Raw genomic sequence first — 23,844 nt, 5'->3', positions numbered from 1 at the left:
AAGTTGGGGATGAATCTTTTCATGTACTACACGATCATTTCAGTACGTGATGGTTGTGGAAAATGTTTTATTCTCCAGTATCTTTGGTATAATGTTGTATTTGATGTTCAGTCATCAGGCACTGTTAATGCTAGAATATTATAAAAGTTATGATGATGTGCGTCCATGTTACTACCACATCCTACTACAAAAGATGCTCAATATATAATCTTGTTGGATACATTTTCTATTTAGTGATTTTTAGTCTATATCCATATGAGGTTTCGATTCGTTTTGTTCATACTATCTTATTTTGAATAATAAAACATCCTGTTTTGCAGAAAGAGGTCTACGTAACCTATATTTCATCCTTTAGTAATTGATGACATCTTGTATTCAAAACATCATTTACTTTGTGTTGTTTGCGTTTTGATTATGATACATTATAAAAAATGCATTTGTGAATAGCGCACCTATAAAACCAGATGTCACTGTGACCTACATTTTTTGAATAACAGAAGTTAAGAATTTGTATTTATGATCACACTCATTCATGTACAGTTTAGACCCATTCTAGCAACACCACCCCTCAATAGGCCCCTTTAGTAAAGTAAATATGTTTATTCATTGGTAATGTTTCCATATCAATCACTATGAATTGGACATAGTGATATATTACCCTCAGCACATTAACTGTACTTTACATATGACATAGATGTGTGCACCTACGCTGCAATATATATGCTTTGTGGGAAGCCTCACGTGTATTGTCTTGTCATGGTAATTGACTTGGAGTTTACATGAAGATTTTAAGTAGTTCAAAATGATTTAGAAAATTAATGTAAAAGCAGCTATATCCTCAACTTATTAATAACTTAATTAACTTTACTCACCAAATATAATGAAAAACTCGTTCATATTGTTTTATTTATTGTGTAGTAGTCACATTTGGTAGGTAGATAGATCAGTGTGTGGGTGAGAGGTGTGAGCTAGTAGGTGTGGAAAAAAGTTCATGTGCATTCAGATTGGTTGGTTGGTATGTCAACATAATACTGGATACCCAGTGCCAATTAAAGTTAAACTGCATAAGTTTAAAAGAATTGAACGGTCAGATAGAACGACAGAAGTGTTAAAGTAGATGCAAGCTATGCAACCAGCTTTTGGCTTGGCATGATTCTTATGACCCAAACAAAAAACTACAAAAGTATACAGAATTTTGAATAGTCATGGGACAAATTTTGCAATTTGTATTTTATATTACACAAATTTTACCATTACAAGGTTCCATCAGCAGCACCTTAACATTGAAAAATCCAGTATTAAAATTCTTATTGAAATCACATCCAAAATGCCATCTCAAGGTTCCTGAAAGAAACTACTTCATTAAAGGCTGTGTAATGTGGTGATTAATTTAGTTAATTTACTTAAATGAGCTTTGTGATTAAAAGTTTTTTTTCAAAACTAGTTCATGCATATTAGTTGCATTGCTTTCAAAAGCATGACAGTGTACAGCACGCTAATGTTTACAAAGTGTTACATGTTATTCAAAAATGCCACTATTATTTATTCAAATGTGCTATAGTGATTGGTCTTCCTGGTAGAATGCTCCATCTTTACACATGAAAAGTCATATTGCATGTCTTTGCCTTTTTCTGAGTTGCATAGCCCCCTTGGAACTCAGTATGCTTTTGAGGTTTACCATGATAAATCCACACTTATAGGCTGTAGTTGATTTTGGATGCTATCGATTGATTATGGTAGTTTAAACAGGTGCTTGAGATGAGGAAGTCTGGCAGGTTCAAGCTATGACTGAACAAAACGAAGGTTGAGATGTTGCTTGATTGCTTGATCAACTTTGATCTTTGATAGTCATAATTATTGCTTAATTATCAAAAAGATGAGACAATATTATATTGAAATTCATGCCATGGAAAGAACAAAAGGCTGATCAAACGTAAATGCACCTGGTTCTGATTTCCATTAAACACAGCATAACTCATTTAACAGATACTAAAACAAGTTTATACATGCATTATGGTGATCTTTGGAATTACCAATCAATTTAATTTTATTAGCTTATCACATATGTTGTGGTGGTCAGATGTTCATTATGGCCGTCACAACAGCCGTCTTATAATATTTGTTATCACTACTCCTCCTAAATTGAAAATTATATTGACATGGGTTTTTCTCCAGAAGATGTTTAAACTGGTGCTGTTTGAGGTCTAATATGGCTGCCACAGTGGCTGTCTTGAAAATAATGTCTCAACACCTTATCAGTGTGTGTGTGTGAGGTTTTCACCAAAAGATTTCTTAGTCAAGATTGGCCCAAATGAAATTATAGTGTCAATATGATGTCCATTATTTTATCAGTCATCACAAATTTTTCTGAATTGAAATGCATATTGGCATGATGCTTTAACTAGAAAACATAATTGGATGTCGATTTGCTCCCAACTGGAAGTGTTGTCATGAGAATCATGGTATCATTACTCAATTGAATGAATGTTTATATTGACATGGGGCTTTCATCAAAAGACTTATAATCATTTTTGCTTGGTTCTAAATGAAAATGGTGCTAATGTGAAATCCAATGTGGCCATAAGAGCAGCTAATTTGAAACACATGTTATCTCTGAAGAATTTAAAAAATGAAATGAAGATCATGTATATAAAATAGACATAAGTTTTGGCTTTGAGGCACTCCAGAAATGACCCCACACAAATATATCCCTTAACCATTTATAATACGTTTTGGATATATGTCATACGAGACATATCATTTATGAATACTTCCAATCACACAAGGTCATGTGCTGATTTGTCAAGATAAATTAAATACAGGATAACAACATAAATGTAAATATTTTGTAGTGAACTTTAATAAGTAGATTGAAGTTCATGAAAATAATAATATAGAATAAAATCAAATTTGTTTACACCTTAGTTCACAGTATTTTAAAATATGGTATTCAAATGTGATGTCTAGCTTTACATAGATCCACCTGACCCTCAATGTATTATTTTCCCGTCTTGAGTTTATTATTCTATCCATCTTTATATTAAGAGAATTGTCATTAAAAGCTTGACATGGTCCCATATTGCCAAGCAGGATTCCTACATTGATCATGTTTTCTGCCAATATATCCATATTACTGTTTTTTCCATCCATCTACATTTTTTATAACCACCATAGTTCTTAAATAGTTACGTATAATTAGATGTAATTTGGTGGCGGAAATGAATGTTATATGCGCCTTTTAAAGTGATTCTTTCCACATTAGGTTCCATTTGGTTGGAGTTTTTCTCCCATTTCTAATATTTATAAATCTCCACTACAGCAGATCCTTGTATTACTCAATAGAGAACCATTCAACATATTTTGTTACAATTTAGTGTGTACAGTACATTGTCTCAATAAAATAGATGTGCCTTGTTTGGATTTTGTCTCATCAACTCCATTTTTGACAGATTTATGGCCCAAAACAAGTTTATATCTTTGCGTGCAATTTGTGTCCACAATTTTACAAATATTTAATTTTGTGTTTCAAGATTTTGAGTTTGTCTGCTCCGTCTTTTGGTCTTTATTATAGAGAGGTTGCATGTATTCATGTTTCTGTATTCCAGGCGTTCAGCATCATTTCAGCAACGAAGAATGCCCATCTTCTTGTGCTCGGTTTAAAGCCACGTGCAGTACATTGTAGCGAGATGGGCTATTTATCATGCGCTCATTACGATTAGTTATATTCTGATGTGTGCAAATGGATGTAACTTGAAGGTTTGAAACTTACGTCTGACCTAAGAATTTAGGTTACTTGCTGTAAATATATCACATTCAAAACATATTTCATTAAATTAAGGGATTGTCAGTGAAATGTTTCAACATCAAACTATCTTTCAACATATCCGTTAGTGTCTCTAAATGATACTTATTCTAGCAGATTTCATCTAAAACTGTAAACTTTAATATAGGCATCTTGTGACTTCATACAGTGATAGGCATCTCGTGACTTCATATAGTGATATGACAATGCACGTATCTTGTTTATTTGCCACTATTGGGATCTAAGACAGCGAGTTTGGTTTTAATTATTGAAAGACAGACATAATCTTTGAAACAGCAACCAGGCTGTATCAAACATATTAGTTTCTCTCATCTCATACTTGTCATTTGAAAGTTAATTAAAATAAAGACGTTTTATAAGTCGACATAAATGATCTACAAATGTGTTACATCATAATCTGAGAAATGAAGGCTTCTTTAATGAAAGACGAGGTAAAGAATACGCGGTTTATTTTTTGGTGATAAAGGTATTCTTGATAAAGGTGTACTCCATTTGGTTAGTAGGTATTACAGGAAACTAAGAGATTACAGTTTAAAAACAAGAGATGGAAATGTGATTGCAAAAGCTTCAGCATGTGGTAAAGCAAATACAAAAAGATGAAAGAGAAAGATAGATGCAAATACAAAGGATGAAAGAGAAAGATAGATGCAATTACAAAGGATGAAAGGAAAAATGAAAAATGCAGTTTTAATTAAAAAGAACTGGCATGAGAACACAGTATTTTCATTTACATACAATGTCATGTGTTGATGTTAAAATAAATATTACGTTAGTACCCGTTTTAAAAAAGAACATATATCAGTACTTTCCTCATTTTGGGAAGCTTTCTGAAAAGTTTAAGAGTGCGCTGAACTTTGCTATAACAAACTATACTTACTGGAAACGCTCATGAAGTCTACACTATACTTTCAGTATAATAAAGTGTTAAAAAATGTGTCTTGAAGGGTTATGAGTTGGTACACAAGGCATATAATAAAAGGTTTAGGAATTCCTTAAATAAAACTGATCAGACCAATGTCACATTTGCATGTTGAAAAGAACAATTTTTTGATAGGTGGTGCACAGCCAAGAAGGTTGGTAAGGATATATAACCTTATACAACTCATATTTAAAGAGCCTAAGTCTTACATCCTTAGTGACCTCAAGACATACCTTAATGATAAAAAGGTTGAAACTTTGGAAAATGCTGCTAGCTCTTCCTTGCCTCGCAAGGTTTCATTAGGCAATAAATCGTCTTCTCAACAGGTTTTAGAAAAGTAGAAAAAAAAAAAACATTTCAGTCTCATCTCAGTGCTTCCAAGTCTCAATACTGGCACATCTTTTAGGAATGAAACTTCTGATAGAGACTGATAAGAAATACTTATCTTTTGCTGCTTGTACTTGTTGTAAGAAGAAAGGGTCCATTATTTATTATTACTATAGATTGAAAAATAACGAAAAGAATCAATGCAGAGCTATTACTAAATGTTCCTATTTGTAACAGTTCAAGGTGAATATTAGATATTGAAAGCAATACATTTGTTGAGTCAGACAAACTCCGATCTGATTTTTCTATTGATAATTATGAATCATTTATGTTGAAAGGTTGCCTATCACTTCTTGATAATTGTGTAAATCTAATCCCTGTTAAAATATTAAGAGATTTAGAAGCTTCTCAGAGTCTTTTAGTATGAAGTAATTTTATTTTTCTTAGAAGTCTTATTCTCGTGAAAGTATTCTTATTCAGGAAGATGAGGGCAACTTTCGTAATATTAGTATCCATTGTGTTAATTTGTCGTCAGGCCTTGTCTCGGGACCTAAGACTATAGGAGCTGTGCCTTATTTGCCATTTCAGGGTATTCATTTATTACAAGCCTAGTTCATATCAAAACGTAAGTCTACTGAAATTCAGATCCCTGATTTATACCCAACTTATACATTTATAAAAGTAAGGCAATGAATTCCTGAGAATGATGTAGATCAGGAAATTATTCATATGGGTGACACATTTATTGGCCACTTTTTATGATGTCACTTTTGCTCAAAGTATTGATCAAGCAACAGGTATTGGTCACAGTGATACTCTTTTTCGCACTACTATTTTCAGTTCTAATCAGGATTAGAAATGACAGTTACTGATTGTATAACACAAACAAGATGCTGAGATCTTTTTTTTTTAGAAGTGATTCTAAAGCCACACATTAGTATTTACTAGCTTATTTTGTGGCAAAATGCAGTCATTATTAGAACATTGAAACCACCTGAGGTACCGCTCGAGATGGGTAGTCAGTATGGTGTAAAACTGTTTTTTTCTAAGTCAATTCGACTTGAAATGCTTTGTCTTGTGAAAGAAACTCCCTTGGTTGGTCAGTTAAGATTCGGTATTTTATTCGGGATTATTGATTTTATCACCCATATCGATGAAGCCCCATTTGTATATGTCCTCGATGTTTTTTTAGTATTCTCGTAATACACGATGATGTGATGATGCAGAAACAAATAAATCCAGCTCTGATATTTTCTCAAGACAGACAAAAGCACAGACATGATTTATGTTACTCAGTGATATACACAAATACCTTAAGTGAGCAGAGGTAACTGTATAATTTTAGTTGCGTTTAATGGAGTCGATATACATAATCAGCAAAATATTCATCAGACATGGTATTCAGGTGATATGTATATGATTAATTTCAAATTGTCTTTAAACAAATGCTACTCCACACAGATTTATCACAATAAATGTACAGGATCCTCGGTCTCCGCGATATCGTCTAGGTCTTGATAAAAGGTTTTGTTAAGAAACAGCAGCAGGGAGGGTGCGGCCAATAATTAGTGTCCCGGTGCTTAAACGAACACACATACAAATTTTGAAAACATGAGAGGCCAAAATAAAGTAAGAAAATATTGGTCTTGATTTGGCGTTATTGACCTTGTTGATTCATATTTTCGTATACGTTCTATTTTCAAGGAAGACTTGGTCCAAAATAGGTCTGTGCACTCTACCTTCTGCTAGGCTCACATGCAGCCTATTCCATCATTTGACAAACCATGGACTTGAAAAATGGTAGATTGCGTAGAGCCTTTACATAGAACCAAATCAGGCAACCAATGTGTGCATCTACAAGATTCCCAGAGGCAATTCTTCTGAGGAATCTTAAAACTAAAACCATAGTAAAAGTAAAATCTTTAGTACAGTAGTTTACACATATTGTAACACTAAATCGGTCCAATCTCTTCAAGGGACAAATCTTGTTCGGGAATTTTCTAGCAAGTTATGCGTGTAGTAGCAATATAACAGTTACACTGAATATTTTCGGAAATGCTTAGATTTTCCATATTTGCTGAACCCCTTAGGCCATTCTCAAACATACATCAGTTGTTTAAAAATTTTTTTAATGCAAGTGATGTAGATGTTGGTGGATACAAGAAGATAAGAAGGGCGTGGATCATTCGAATTAATATGTTTCTATAACAAAGAGCAAACACCACAAATTATTCAACAATCCAGAAGGAATGTAAGGCTTTAATATTGGCTTTGAAGTGTATGTTAGTTTAACTCCTTCTCTTATTGTTGGGACCCCTCTGATGACCTAATGGTTAGAGCATCCGCCTCAGATTCAAAGGTCACAGGTTAGAATCCCGACCGAGTCGCACCAAAGACTTATACAAGTGTTACTAACAGCTGCCTTGATAGGCTCTCAGCATTAAGAGGTTAGTGTTAGGACTGGTCGGCCTGGTGTCAGGATCATGTGACTGGGTTGGACATCATGCTACATGTCTGCGGCATGATGTCCAAGTGCTTGACATCATTATAAACTGACACACTGCAAACATGGTAGTGATAAAACTAAACAGTTGTTAAAGGTACATTAAAAATGCGAATCACACGCACACACAGGCACACACACATACTGATTGCTGTATTAATTGATCACAAACCCATTACGTACATGAACAACATAAAAAACAAAAATTAAACATTATTTAGGGGGAGTTGGATTTTCTTAGAAATGGAACATTAAAATCTAGTACATGAAGCAAAATGGAAATATGATTGCAAATTCATTTTTAGGTGCATGTAAGTAATCATTCTTTGATTTAATTTCTCCCTTATCTTAACTGGTTGTAGGGGAACCTCAAAATAATTTCCTTTGTGAAAATGTATCCAGTATGAGTATGTAGGTTTATTAAATAAATCTTTATTTTTCTTCATGAGAGGAAGTGTTGTGTATATCTGTATCGTCTGCTAATTTTCTTAATTATAGATTGAAAAGATCACTTGATAAATAATGTATTAAATACTAAATTATCTATGATTGTGGATTTTTTATTTTAAGAAGGGCTGACTTTAATAAACAATTGCATATTTTCAAGATTGTGAGATGTGCTCTCGTCAAAGAAGATATGTTGATGAGATTTGAGTTTAATTCAAGGTCATGGGTTTTCAAGGATAAACCAGACTCACCTATTTCCCGGTTGGCTAGCTGCTAAAGTACTTGACCTTGTTTCTAGAATAAATATTTTGACTCATACATTTCTGCATTACGTCTTAGATTTTATATCTAAGGGATGATTTGCTTGACAATTAGTTGTTCCTAGCATATACATCAGTCCTAGAGGATTAATTTAGCTGTTATCATTTGAGATTATTTAATTTATTTGTTACAAAATGCTAGACGTTCAGATGTATTAGCTGTTTTATTGTGAATTCATTTATAGACAATAATAAAGACTATTGACACATCAGCACAATATATTGAACTTAGTTTTGAAATACAAATGGAACTAATTTGGAGTACTTTTGGATTTGTGAGAGAGCTTAGAATTATTTGGGATTTCATTCGCCATATTATACGTTATTTTTAGGTTTTCGTTTTGTATTCTATGTAAATAAATTATGTGTTGAATTTCACAAGACTTGTTGGATTTTGCTAATTTGTGTTACTTAGTTTAAGACCATATAATTATAACAAAATTGGTCAGGCTTGTGGTTATGGCTACTGTCTGTTTTGTTTTCAGTCAACAGCCATTGGAGGGATAGTGGACAGAATTACAACTTCATAATAATATGCGGGGAGTAATAATACATGTAACATCCTCAATGCATAAGCATAAGAACAATATATACAAATTATATGCATCTTACTGAAAATCAATGTTGCTCGCTAAGCCTGTATTAAAATTACTTCACCGCAATAAAGCAAATAGTTCAGCCTGAATTTCAAAATGTTTCTGAACATATCGCATTATATATCAATTTTCACTTTTACCTAAACACGGGTATGTTGCCCAGATGATGATGCCTGTACCATACATACATCAGTATAATTTAAATTACTCTCATTCATTTTTGATGTAGATGGTACACCCAGAACTTTCGGAATTCCTGTTACTGAGATAGCTGTGGGTGTCAGTGCTGGATTTGTGGTAATTGTAGTCGTGGGAATAGGTATATTCCTTTGGAGAAGATATCATCATAAAAAGCAAAATGAAGATGGTAAGAAAGATTATCATCAATAACGTCTTAAAAAGTAACTTTAAAACCATTATACATGCATGTGTAAGGGAATGGTAGTAAATAAACAGACAACTTATGATTTTGATTTTTATAGTAACTCTTTGTAAAATATGAAATTAGGTTAAGCTTTTATGACATTCGCACATTCAAAACTTGCCTAGTTTTCTTCGTGTAATATAACAATTCACTTAAATTATAATATCCATTGATGACTCGTTCATATTATTCTATATCAACTGTGTGTAATATGGTATGGTATTGTCATATATTTGAAATATATTGCAATCCTACATGCCTTGCATAATTATTAGCCAGTATAACATGTATGGGCCCAAAGAGACTTTAGGTAGCTGTAATTATCCAGTGGCACTTGTTCATGTGTGACTATATGACTTTTCGTTCTTTCCATGCCTTGACAAGTCTTATGTCTTTAAATTCCTACTTTTATATTTTTATCACTGTTGGAACCCTGACTTCATCATTAAATCATGTCCTTAATTATTAATAATTTTCCTTTGTAACATTTGAGTGATCTCCAATATGACACAGTGAGAAATATGCATATTTGCAAGTAATATTCCTCTTCAAATGGCAATTCAGAAATTAATATACAAATAGATGTTAATATGCAATATACCCAACACTATTGGAATATTCTTAGTTTTTGTTTCATTATATCATAATTAATTTCAATTACAGAAACTGATGGAATGAATGATCATGAAGAAAGGTAAGACTGGCTCTGATTTCACTTATGGTATTTTGTTACAGAAAGACAAAAATGCTGCATAATTTATGAACAAGTTAATGGCCTTTAATCAGAGATGTCAGTTCACAAAGCTACTTACTTGGTATTGTAATTTTAAATTAAAATGATCTGAAATTACAGCAAAAAATAATTAAATATAGTGCTGTGAATTTATCTTTTCTGTTCAAGTATAATCTTTGTTCTAATCCGACATCATAGATCTAAAGGGGACTATAAAAAACTCGTATCTCCATCTACGCATGCTTATACACGCGTGCGTATGCATGTGCTTGTGCGAGATAAAGAATACAAATCCAGATATGGCAAATAAGTGCACCAGATCAAGTAATGGATGGCATGTATCAGGACAAAAACAATTGCATAGAATGCTGTCATTGGTTTTTGCTATTATCATAAATATTATTTTAAAATGGGAACATAGTTGGTATTGACCTTCAAATGTAAGAACAATTGTGTTATCCGTCTCTTTATATAAAGTGATGTTGCCGTACGTTTTATCTCTTACAATATCTTGTCTCCTTATTAACAAACAACGAATCAATAAATGTAATATTAGAAGCACGCACTATCAAATAGTTATTATGTGTAAATTAATGAAAACTAAACTAATTGAAAATTTTTTTTGTGTGCAAAAGATGGACATTAAAGAGGTACTGGTTTTGTTTATTTTATTTAAAATTTAGTAATGTTGTACTGGTGAAAGGAACTACCTATAAATCAATGTATTCACCATGGGTACAAAGCTATCCCAAACATTTATATGCTGTAGATATGCATATTATATGGTTTGATTTATTATCACCAACATGTAACTTATACTTACTTTACTTGCTATAGACTAGCAAAGCAGAATGATTTCCTTAACCAGTTTCAATAAACCGTGTTAAACATTACATCAATTGTGAAATCCTGATGTTTGGCGATTTGTTAGTACGTTCTTTAAATGTTGACATTAGGTAAGAACTATGTCAATATATTAAACGCTTTACCAGCTCAAATTCAGCATTGTTGGATTATACTGTATGCAGTAGTCAAAAAAAGAAAAAAAATAGTGTCCGTTAGGCACAATCCGTATAGATGTCAGTGAAAACCTTTTAGCTTTTGCATAAAGAATGTAGTTCATGACAAAAGAAGAAACATAACACAGTTTAAATAGAATTATAATTATGAACTATATTATCGAACTGTTTGTTACAAAGTTGTTACATATTACTTAGCAAGAGCTTTGCATGTGCATTTCTTAAAGGATCAAACTTATAAATATATTTACAGCAGTTTTATGTGATGTATTGTGATGTGATTTGGATTTTTAACGTAGCTTTAAAACTCTTTCAGTAGTAGTATATGGGGTCACTCTAGCGTCAAGTGGACTTACCATGCAAAAACAGTCGATTCACTCTGGCGTCAAGGGGAATTTAACATGGGAAATTTTAACATGGATGGAACTGTAGAGCGTCAAGGGGAATTGAACATGGAAATTGAACAGGACCGGTACTTTAACGTCAATGGGACTTTAACGTTAAAATATGGGGTTTGCACTTTGTCGTAAATGGAAATTGAACTTGGGAATGTCACCTGGATGTCAATGGGAATTGAACTTTGGGTGACGTCATGAGGTTTATAGGGTCAAAACATTTTATAGGGATTTTAATGTATTTGTAAGGACAAAGGGTAGATAGGGACAAACATACAAATACACATTTAAACACACAGAAAAGACGACAGAAATGTTCTAAAACAAACCTCACAGAGAGAATAGAGGCTCAAAAAAAAAAGTCTATTGTATGGGTTCAAAACATTTATTCAAGTATATAAATGGGCTCTCTGGCCTGTGCTTTGGTCTAAGCACTATCCATTTAATACATAAACATTTCTACATCAAACAAACCTATTTACTAGTTATTTAGTTCTTGGATCTAGTAAACCTGTTTACATTTAATGTTCATTTATAAGAAAAAGCTAACACAAAACAAGTAACATGCAGTCAAATAGGACAAAGTTCATGTTTCTCTCTCTCTATTCGTCTCACACGTTGTTAAAAATCTGGTCAGCTAGCACTTGTGTCCCAGCGTAGATATTTCCCATCACTTAATCCGTTTCATTCATAAATCGGCTGTTATATCCATCGTGCTAGGTACACTTATCAGTAAGCAGATCAAGTGCAGTCATCGTCTTCTTCCCATGGAGGTACAATGTATACCATATGAATGGTTACTTTTCCTTTGTTGATGTCAAATTTTCCTCTCATCGACTGCACGTCTTCAATAGCCCTAAAAAGTTTGGACGAAGTTATTTCTGCAGGTGTGCTAAATCCGAGACATACAGGTGAGTTCAAACTGTCGCGATACATAGATAGGCTCAAACGACCTCGATCTTTGACTTGGCAATGACATTTGAGTTCCTCTAACAGTGAGTCAAGTAGGTCCGTAATGAAACCTGCTACTTCCTCAGCTGAAATGTCAGACACGAAGTCTCTAAATTTCACCGTGTAGGTGTAAGTTGTCGTTCTAAATTTTCTAGAGGAGCGCTTTTCCATCTCTCGAATGTGATAGTACTTTTCAGGGTTGACTGGTGAACTTTGGTTTGGAGTAGATTCTCTCTGTCTGGTCGCAGACGTGGAAGGTGTTGGTTCAGGTTCGCTCATGTCTTCTATTTGAGCGAACACTTCTTTTCGTGTGTGAGGCGATACGTCACTTCGCTGCCTCTTACGTTCTTCTTCTCTCTCACTGAAATCGTGCGATCGTTTCATCTCGATTGCTGATTCAGAAATGATTTAACCAAGTTCATTCTTTCCATATATACCCTCTCTACCTCTCGTTGTGACAATGACTTGGTATATTTCACAAGGCAAGTGAAAGCCAAGCATATAGGAACCCAACGACAGCGTTGCGTCTTAAACACCTCATGCATCTTGACGACCCTTCGATTCAAACCCTACCACGAAAGAAAATAGTTGCAAGAAAAATAAAACAGACAGTTGGTGTCTTCAGGAGAGCTAGAGACGGCACTGTGTCGCTGGGACACGTACGTACGTACTCCAGAAAACTACGCTACTCGACAACGTGAGTGTGCTTGTCAAAATGTTTGAATAAGATTAAAAATGTTTGTCAGTTTCAAAACGCGAACCAGTACTGTGTCCGTTTAATATTTGATGTGGCAAGAAGAAATGGTACAATACGCAACAAAGGGTTTGTACGTTTACACTCCAATCTGTCTGTACTGCAATGGTAACAGCGCTCTTGCGTTGGCATTATTTTGCCACACTACCTTAAAAAAAACCCTAATGCATCACTCATCATAAACGATTTCATTGGCTATACTTATTTTCTTACCGCTTTCGCTTCGAATTGACTTCAGTACCTTTTTGCACAGCGACAAGATCGGACTTGTTTTTTTTTATTCTGCGGCTGGTCGCTACACTACTGTCAACAAGCCCTGAATTTACAACCAAACAATGTGTTACACATTGTAAGTGACTTCATTGGCTAACCGATATTTTACAATTCTGTCTCTATTGATGTGAGTGTGCTTGTCAAAATGTTTGAGTAATGATTAAAAATGTTTGTCAGTTTCAAAACGCGAACCAGTACTGTGGCCGTTTAATATTTGACGTGGCAAGAAGAAATGGTACAATACGCAACAAAGGGTTTGTACGTTTACACTCCAATCTGTCTGCACTGCAATGATAATAGCACACTTGCGTTGGTATTATTTTGCCACACTACCTTTACTAAAACCCCAATGCATCACTCATCATAAACGATTTCATTGGCTATACTTATTTTCTTACCGCTTTCGCTTCGAATTGACTTCAGTACCTTTTCGCACAGCGACAAGATCGGACGTGTTTTTTTTAATTCTGCGGCTGGTCGCTACTCTACTTGCCCTGAATTTACAACCAAACAATGTGTTACACATTGTAAGTGACTTCATTGGTCAGTCGATATTTTCCACCACCTTAGCTTCAAATTGGTTTCACTTGTTATTCGCACCGTGAGATGATCAGACACGTTTTTCTGTACCTGACCATTAGTCACTTCACAAACAATAAAACTAAAACACAAATGATCACGCCATGAGCGGCTCATGGAAATTATGTTAGTCATGTTACGAAATATAGCACGACTTGTTTGGATGTACTTTTCTGTGGTCACTCTTTAATTACATGCGTCTTCAGTTCACTCTTGTGATATTTTTTGTAAAGGGTGTATTTTTTCTATGGATGTGATTGTGTTATGTTCTATATGTTCTTTTATGTTTTCAGTGATTTTACTTTATATCTATATTTTAATTTAGATGTATAGACTATGTAGTCTGAAATAAAGAATTCTTATCTTATCTTATGTAAATGGAATGAGTGTTTCTTTGAAACTTTCATAAGGAAAATGTGCCATAAAAACAAACGTACGTGTCGTCATATTTTTAAAGTAGGAATACATGATATCTCTCTCTCTCTCTCTCTCTCATTGTAGTTTTGATTTATACCCTAATGGAATATGTTCCCGTTTGAAGATACCTCTCCAAAATTGTAATCAGTAGTCACCATAATTACGTGAACTGTTCGTCATGTCATTTTTTTCAAAAGTTTACACTCTAAAAAATTGTAGAACGATTTTTTTTCTTCCATCAGTTCAGGAAAAAATGTAACAATGTTCGTCCTATATTCTCTCAGTTTACACTGAGGATAGGACAAACATTGTTACATTTTTTCCTGAACCCATGTTTTGACTTTAGAATTCAGAGTTAACCATAGGCAGGGTTATACAGTGCAATGTCATTTGTTTCATTCTTAAAAAAGCCGTGTGATTGTCTTTTTTCTGAAAAATTGTAAATCTAACGTTAAAAGAAAAAAATTGCGTGACATATTGCAGTTCCAAAATCGGATAAAGTTAAGATACCAGAATTGTGCAAACTCAAGCTTTTATTTCATACAAAGATTTACTGATGGAAGAAAAAAAATCGTTCTACGATTTTTTAGACTGTAAACGTTTGAAAAAAATGACATGACAAACAGTTCACGTAATTATGGTGACTACTGATCACAATTTTGGAGAGGTATCTTCAAACGGGAACATATTCCATTAGGGTATAAATCAAAACTACAATGAGAGAGAGAGAGAGAGAGAGATATCATGTATTCCTACTTTAAAAATATGACGACACGTACGTTTGTTTTTATGGCACATTTTCCTTATGAAAGTTTCAAAGAAACACTCATTCCATTTACATAAGATAAGATAAGAATTCTTTATTTCAGACTACATAGTCTATACATCTAAATTAAAATATAGATATAAAGTAAAATCACTGAAAACATAAAAGAACATATAGAACATAACACAATCACATCCATAGAAAAAATACACCCTTTACAAAAAATATCACAAGAGTGAACTGAAGACGCATGTAATTAAAGAGTGACCACAGAAAAGTACATCCAAACAAGTCGTGCTATATTTCGTAACATGACTAACATAATTTCCATGAGCCGCTCATGGCGTGATCATTTGTGTTTTAGTTTTATTGTTTGTGAAGTGACTAATGGTCAGGTACAGAAAAACGTGTCTGATCATCTCACGGTGCGAATAACAAGTGAAACCAATTTGAAGCTAAGGCGGTGGAAAATATCGACTGACCAATGAAGTCACTTACAATGTGTAACACATTGTTTGGTTGTAAATTCAGGGCAAGTAGAGTAGCGACCAGCCGCAGAATTAAAAAAAACACGTCCGATCTTGTCGCTGTGCGAAAAGGTACTGAAGTCAATTCGAAGCGAAAGCGGTAAGAAAATAAGTATAGCCAATGAAATCGTTTATGATGAGTGATGCATTGGGGTTTTAGTAAAGGTAGTGTGGCAAAATAATACCAACGCAAGTGTGCTATTACCATTGCAGTGCAGACAGATTGGAGTGTAAACGTACAAACCCTTTGTTGCGTATTGTACCATTTCTTCTTGCCACGTCAAATATTAAACGGCCACAGTACTGGTTCGCGTTTTGAAACTGACAAACATTTTTAATCTTACTCAAACATTTTGACAAGCACACTCACATCAACAGAGAGAAAAGTGTAAAATATCGGTTAGCCAATGAAGTCAATTACAATGTGTAACACATTGTTTGGTTGTAAATTCAGGGCAAGTAGTGTAGCGACCAGACGCAGAATAAAAAAACACGTCCGATCTTGTCGCTGTGCGAAAAGGTACTGAAGTCAATTCGAAGCGAAAGCGGTAAGAAAATAAGTATAGCCAATGAAATCGTTTATGATGAGTGATGCATTGTTTTATTTAAAAGGTAGTGTGGCAAAATAATGCCAACGCAAGAGCGCTGTTACCATTGCAGTACAGACAGATTGGAGTGTAAACGTACAAACCCTTTGTTGCGTATTGTACCATTTCTTCTTGGCACATCAAATATTAAACGGCCACAGTACTGGTTCGCGTTTTGAAACTGACAAACATTTTTAATCTTATTCAAACATTTTGACAAGCACACTCACGTTGTCGAGTAGCGTAGTTTTCTGGAGTACGTACGTACGTGTCCCAGCGACACAGTGCCTTCTCTAGCTCTCTTGAAGACACCAACTGTCTGTTTTATTTTTCTTGCAACTATTTTCTTTCGTGGTAGGGTTTGAATCGAAGGGTCGTCAAGATGCATGAGGTGTTTAAGACGCAACGCTGTCGTTGGGTTCCTATATGCTTGGCTTTCACTTGCCTTGTGAAATATACCAAGTCATTGTCACAACGAGAGGTAGAGAGGGTATATATGGAAAGAATGAACTTGGTTAAATCATTTCTGAATCAGCAATCGAGATGAAACGATCGCACGATTTCAGTGAGAGAGAAGAAGAACGTAAGAGGCAGCGAAGTGACGTATCGCCTCACACACGAAAAGAAGTGTTCGCTCAAATAGAAGACATGAGCGAACCTGAACCAACACCTTCCACGTCTGCGACCAGACAGAGAGAGTCTACTCCAAACCAAAGTTCACCAGTCAACCCTGAAAAGTACTATCACATTCGAGAGACGGAAAAGCGCTCCTCTAGAAAATTTAGAACCACGGCTTACACCTACACGGTGAAGTTTAAAGATTTCAAGTCCGACGTACCGTTGGAGAAAGCAGAAGGGTTCATCACCGAGATGTGGGATTCTTTGCTCACCACACTCAAGCGACAATGTCAACCCAAAGAAGACGATCGCTTGACACTATCCATACAACACGACAGCTTGAAATCCCATTTGGATCGAGTTTAGCAGACCCGCAGAACTGACCCCTTCCAAAGTCATATACAACATACAACAGGTGCAACAATCCAATGACAAGATTGACATCACCGATGGTAAAGCCACACTGAAAATGGCTCACGTCTCTCTTCCTCAAGGGACAGGACGCAAAAAGGTCTTATTGGTGGACGACCTTCGCAACACCAAAACAAGTCTCGTCCGAATTAACAACCCTCATGACCAGATGTGTTTAGCCCATGCCATCGTGGTGGGACAAACCTATGCCAACAAGAACGACACGGTAGAGTGGAAAAGAACCTGGAAAACTATTCAACAATCCGACCGAGCCAAACAACGAAATGAAGCAGAACTCCTGTTACAACAAGCCGGACTGTCCAAAGATACACCCTGTGGCATTCCTGAGATGCAAAAATTGCAAGATGCCCTAGCTCCACGCTACACCTTGAAAGTGCACCTTTAAGAAATGCGCGGGCCTCTGTTGTTTCGAGGCCAAGATTTTAAGGACGGAAAATACATTCACCTTTATCATCACGATGAACATTTCGATACCATTACCAGTATCACTGGATTCCTGGGATATGTTTATTATTGTGAGAAATGTGACTATGGTTATAATAATCGAGAGCAACACAAACATTGTGGATGGAAATGCTCAGGATGTTTGGCCTCTCAACCCTGTCTGAGCGAAGAACCAGTGCCTTGTTCAACTTGTCTGTGCACGTTTGTCAGCCCTACCTGTTACCAACAACACTTGAAGACACAAGGTTCACAGAAGAAATGCGCTTGTCAACTGCTGAGATTGTGCCCCGCGTGTGGACAAGGCATACGTACCAATAGTGTGAAGGCACACGTATGTTCAGGAAAGAAAAAATGTCACATTTGTCACCACATCATGGACTTGGAACACGAATGTTACGTGCAAAAATACCAACCCCCACCAGAGAAAGAGGACGGTCACAAGAAGAAAGGCAATTTCATCTTTTTCGATTTCGAATGCATGCAAGAGACCGGCATTCACATTCCTAATTTCTGCATGGCTCATCGAGCGTGCGAGAAGTGTATTCAAGAACCTATCTTCAGTTATTGCCCTCATTGCAGCAAAATTCCTGGAGGGCGTGAAAAAATCTTTCGAGGACCAAAGACGCTAGACGATTTTGCCAAATGGGTCTTAGACCCCATCGACAAGACATGGAGCAAAGAGGACATCGAACGTTACCGAGATTGTCATCGCCATGCCACAGTGATGGCTCACAATTTCTCCGGATACGATGGACAGTTTCTTTTGAGGTACTATACGGAACATGGCACCGAACGTCCTAAAGTCACTTTGAACGGAGCCAAAATCATTTTCATGCGAGTGGGACAAGTGCAGTTTAAAGATTCGATGAGTTACTTGGCCATGCCTTTGAGTCGAATGCCTAAAACGTTTGGAATGACAGAAATGGCTAAAGGGTACTTTCCACACTTTTTCAATACGGAAGCCAATCAACATGCCGTTCTACCCCATTTGCCTCAGGCTCACTATTACGACCCCGACAACATGCGTACCGAACAACGAGAAGATTTCTACGCTTGGTACCAGGCTCATGCCTCGGACCCCTTCGACTTTCAGGAAGAAATGTTAAAGTATTGTCGTTCCGACGTGGACATTTTACGACGTTGCTGTGGAAAATTTCGAGAACTGTTTATGGAACACGGAGGGGTCGATCCTTTGAAAGAAGCTTGCACCATTGCCAAAGCGTGTTCCTTAGTGTACCGCCAACGATTCATGCCTCAAAAGACCGTGGCTGTCATCAGTCCTCAAACGACCAACTATGTCAAGCGTCAATACTCGGTCAAAGCCCTACGCTGGTTACATTACTTGTGCGACAAGGAAGGCAAATGGATTCAGCATGCCCGCAACGGAGGAGGCGAAAGGACCATCGGAACATATTCGGTCGATGGCTGGGACTTAAAAAACCCCAAGATCGTGTATGAGTTTAACGGTTGCTTATTTCACGGATGTCCCGTCTGCTACCCTGACCGTGACACTAAAAATCAGTTTTTACAATGGACCATAGAAGACCTGTACCAGGACACTTGTGAGCGACGCTTGAAGTTAGAACAGCAAGGATACCAAGTGGTGGAAATGTGGGAACACGAATACGATCACCGTTTGAAAATCGATCCCGAGTTTAAACGTGTCGTGGAAAGTTACAAGCTGATGGACCCCCTGAACCCGAGGGATAGTTTGTACGGAGGAAGGACCAATGCCACCTGTTTGCTGTACCAAGCCGATGAAGAGAAAGGAGAAGAAATCAAATATTTGGATGTGTGTTCGCTGTATCCCTACGTGTGCAAATATTGTCACTTTCCTACACGGCACCCGCGATTGCTGACGGAACACATCGACCTGGTCAACATTCGACAATACGAAGGCTTGATCAAGTGCAAAGTTTTGCCTCCCATGAACCTATACCATCCCGTCTTACCTCACCATTGTCAAGGCAAACTGATGTTTCCATTGTGCCGTACTTGTGCCGAAACGTGCAACCAAGATCAGCCTTGTCAGCACACCCAGGAAGAACGGGCCTTGACGGGAACCTGGGTCAGCGTAGAATTGTTCAAAGCTATGGACATGGGATACCAACTGTTAGAAGTGTACGAAATTTGCCACTTTCCCAAGACACAACAATACCACAAGGGTGACCCTACTCAGAAAGGCATTTTCGCAGACTACGTGGATGCCTTTTTGAAACTGAAGCAAGAAGCCAGCGGCTATCCTTCCTGGTGTCACACTCCCGAAGACCAAATAAAATTCAAAGAGAAATACCGGGAACAAGAAGGCATCACTTTAGACCACATCGAGAAAAACGAAGGCAGGCGATCGTTTGCCAAAGTGATGTTAAATTGCTTGTGGGGTAAAATGGCACAACGACCGTGTTTACCCAAGACGGAATATTTGACAGAACCTTCCCGCTACTTCCAGATGATTCACGACAAAACCAAATACATGAAACACGTGGACGTCGTTCGAGAAAATTTAATCTTGGTCAATTACGAAGAAGATCTGGACTTTGTACAAGACGACCGTTTTGGAAATGTCATCATTGCGGCTTACGTGACAGCTCATGCTCGCTTAAAATTGTACGGAGCTTTAGAACTGTTAGGGGATCGCGTCCTGTACTTTGACACGGACAGTTGCATCTACATCGATTGACCGGGTCAGCAACACCCTAACATCGAAGGAGACCGTTTAGGAGCCTGGACAGACGAACATCCTGACGACAAGATTCTAAGTTTCGCAAGTGGCGGTCCTAAAAATTACGGCTACGAATACCGGGACCCACAAGGAGAAGTGCACACAGAGTGTAAAGTGAAAGGATTGACTCTGAATTATCGTACCAGTCGTGTGATCAACTTTGGCGTATTGAAAGAAGCCTTGCAGTCTGGAGAGGATGCAAACTTTAAAGTGACCACCTACCAGCCGAACAAGATTGTACGTTTACCCACTCACCACATCGTCAGTCGACCCTTGGAAAAAGTCTATCAAATCGTGTACCAGAAGCGAGTGCGACTTCCCAACCACTTTACTTTGCCGTACGGTCACATCAATATTGGTCAGCATATAAAAAAGGACAACGTCCAAGACCAACAGTTAATTGTCACTACTAAGACCAATTGAGAAAAAATGAATCCCTTCAAACAGCAAGTACAGAGCGTAAGACTCAAGTCCAACGAGAAACTTGGGTGTGATTCTTTGCCTCACTATCACATCACCAATGCAGTAACACATCTTAGTTATTTATGTACTAACGCCATGACAAACTACGTGCAGCTAGTGAAACTTCCAGACCACAAAACTTTACCTTATGGACATACTGATATCACCCAGTATAAAAAGGGACGACTTCCAGGAACGACACTTCATTGTGAGGACAAGCAACGAGAAAGATGAATCACTCTACGCAGATGAAAAAAGAGAAGGAACAAACATCACTGACCTCTTTCACTACCATACCGTCACAGCAAAGTGCGTCCAAGAAGGGAAAGGATTCAGTAGACCTACAGGAGTATTTTAGCATCCAAATGACTCAGACAGCGACCTCAAGAAAATTTAGAACGACAACTTACACCTACATGGTGAAATTTAGAGACTTCGCGTCTGACATTTCAGCCGAGGAAGTAGCAGGTTTCATTACGGACCTACTTGACTCACTGTTAGAGGAACTCAAATGTCATTGCCAAGTCAAAGATCGAGGTCGTTTGAGCCTATCTATGTATCGCGACAGTTTGAACTCACCTGTGTGTCTCGGATTTAGCACACCTGCAGAAATAACTTCGTCCAAACTTTTTAGGGCTATTGAAGACGTGCAGTCGATGAGAGGAAAATTTGACATCAACGAAGGAAAAGTAACCATTCATATGGTATACATTGTACCTCCATGGGAAGAAGACGATGACTGCACTTGATCTGCTTACTGATAAGTGTACCTAGCACAATGGATATAACAGCCGATTTATGAATGAAACGGATTAAGTGATGGGAAATATCTACGCTGGGACACAAGTGCTAGCTGACCAGATTTTTAACAACGTGTGAGACGAATAGAGAGAGAGAAACATGAACTTTGTCCTATTTGATTGCATGTTACTTGTTTTGTGTTAGCTTTTTCTTATAAATGAACATTAAATGTAAACAGGTTTATTAGATCCAAGAACTAAATAACTAGTAAATAGGTTTGTTTGATGTAGAAATGTTTATGTATTAAATGGATAGTGCTTAGACCAAAGCACAGGCCAGAGAGCCCATGTATATACTTGAATAAATGTTTTGAACCCATACAATAGACTTTTCTTTTTTGAGCCTCTATTCTCTCAGTGAGGTTTGTTTTAGAACATTTCTGTCGTCTTTTCTGTGTGTTTAAATGTGTATTTGTATGTTTGTCCCTATCTACCCTTTGTCCTTACAAATACATTAAAATCCCTATAAAATGTTTTGACCCTATAAACCTCATGACGTCACCCAAAGTTCAATTCCCATTGACATCCAGGTGACATTCCCATGTTCAATTTCCATTTGCGACAAAGTGCAAACCCCATATTTTAACGTTAAAGTCCCATTGACGTTAAAGTACCGGTCCTGTTCAATTTCCATGTTCAATTCCCCTTGACGCTCTACAGTTCCATCCATGTTAAAATTTCCCATGTTAAATTCCCCTTGACGCCAGAGTGAATCGACTGTTTTTGCATGGTAAGTCCACTTGACGCTAGGGTGACCCCATATACTACTTTCAGTCATGTCGCTTCGATGTCTGCAGTGTGGCAGTTTATAGTGATGTCTAGCACTGGGGCACCATGCCGCAGACATGTAGCATAATGTCCCACCCAGTCGCTTTCTCCTGACATCAGGTCGACCAGTCCTAACACTAAACTCATAAGTATGTGCGCCAAGCGAGATAGGACTTCCCGCATCCGAGGCGGACGCTCTAACTACTAGGCCATCGGAGCGGTCCAGTTCTCTGTGAGATTGCTCCATTAAACATGCTAAACTGTAACACAGAAACGATGAATGGATATCTACGGAACTTACTGGGATCATTTATGGAAAATTTAAAGAAATTTATATTGCTTTCAAATTTAGAAATCAAGTAAAGATTGCAAAATCTTATTATTTTTGCAGTAAAGTTGAAGAGAATAAAAGCAAAATAAGTAAACTATTTCAACAGTTGAAGTTGTTGGGTTCCAGTTTTAAGTCAAACGATAATACTAATGTTTTACCGACTATTGATTATAGCAGCTACCATGGTCTAGTGATGTTCACCAACTTAGCATACACTCCCTTGGATAAATTATTTTAACCTTCAGCTATATTTACAACAGATTAAACAATTTGTAAAGAGTTTTACAGGGCAATAAACCGCTCCGGTGGCCTAGTGGTTAGAGCGTCCGCCTTGGATGCGGGAGGTCGTGGGTTCGATCCCCGGCCGAGTCATACCAAAGACTTATAAAAATGGTACTAACAGCTGCCTCGCTTGGCGCTCAGCATTAAGAGGTTAGTGTTAGGACTGGTCGGCCCGGTGACAGGATAATGTGACTGGGTGGGACATCATGCTACATGTCTGCGGCATGATCCCCAGTGCTAGACATCACTATAAATTGCCACATTGCAGACATCGTAGCGATATGACTGAGAAATTGTTAAAGCTACGTTAAAAATCAAAATCACATCACATCACAGGGCAATAAATGTTAAGACTAACACATTCCAACTTCAGCCACTAAGTGTGAAGTTTGGTTGCAATGAATTGAGTAAACTTAATCCGTGTAAAAATTGTACATTTCTTGGTATTGCCCAGCACAGTTGTAAACGATGGCACCATATTTTCATTGTTCCAGTTACCTGCATTGTCAACTTGTCTGTGTGTGTGATTTGGATTTTTAACGTAGCTTTAACAATATTTCAGTCATATCGGTACGATGTATGCAGTGCGGCAGTTTTTAGTGATGCCTAGCACTGGGGCATCATG

General features: G+C 36.9%; 1 protein-coding gene across 1 annotated transcript in view; it reads left to right on the top strand.

Annotated features, from left to right (window-relative positions):
* The window catches only part of LOC149772828 (hemicentin-1-like), a 212,041-nt gene that overhangs the window by 117,395 nt on the left and 70,802 nt on the right, over positions 1-23,844 (top strand). The window contains exons 11-12 of the mRNA XM_089947228.1: positions 9,165-9,302; positions 10,023-10,053. Of these exons, the coding sequence (XP_089803354.1) occupies positions 9,165-9,302; positions 10,023-10,053 (169 nt within the window). The remainder of the gene's footprint in view (positions 1-9,164; positions 9,303-10,022; positions 10,054-23,844) is intronic.

This window comes from Sinohyriopsis cumingii, unplaced genomic scaffold (assembly GCF_028554795.1).
Source record: "Sinohyriopsis cumingii isolate HCF-2022 unplaced genomic scaffold, ASM2855479v2 utg001110l, whole genome shotgun sequence".
Lineage (NCBI taxonomy): Eukaryota > Metazoa > Mollusca > Bivalvia > Unionida > Unionidae > Sinohyriopsis > Sinohyriopsis cumingii.
Note: the sequence above shows the minus strand (reverse complement) of the source record. Positions and strands in the feature narration are given on the sequence as shown.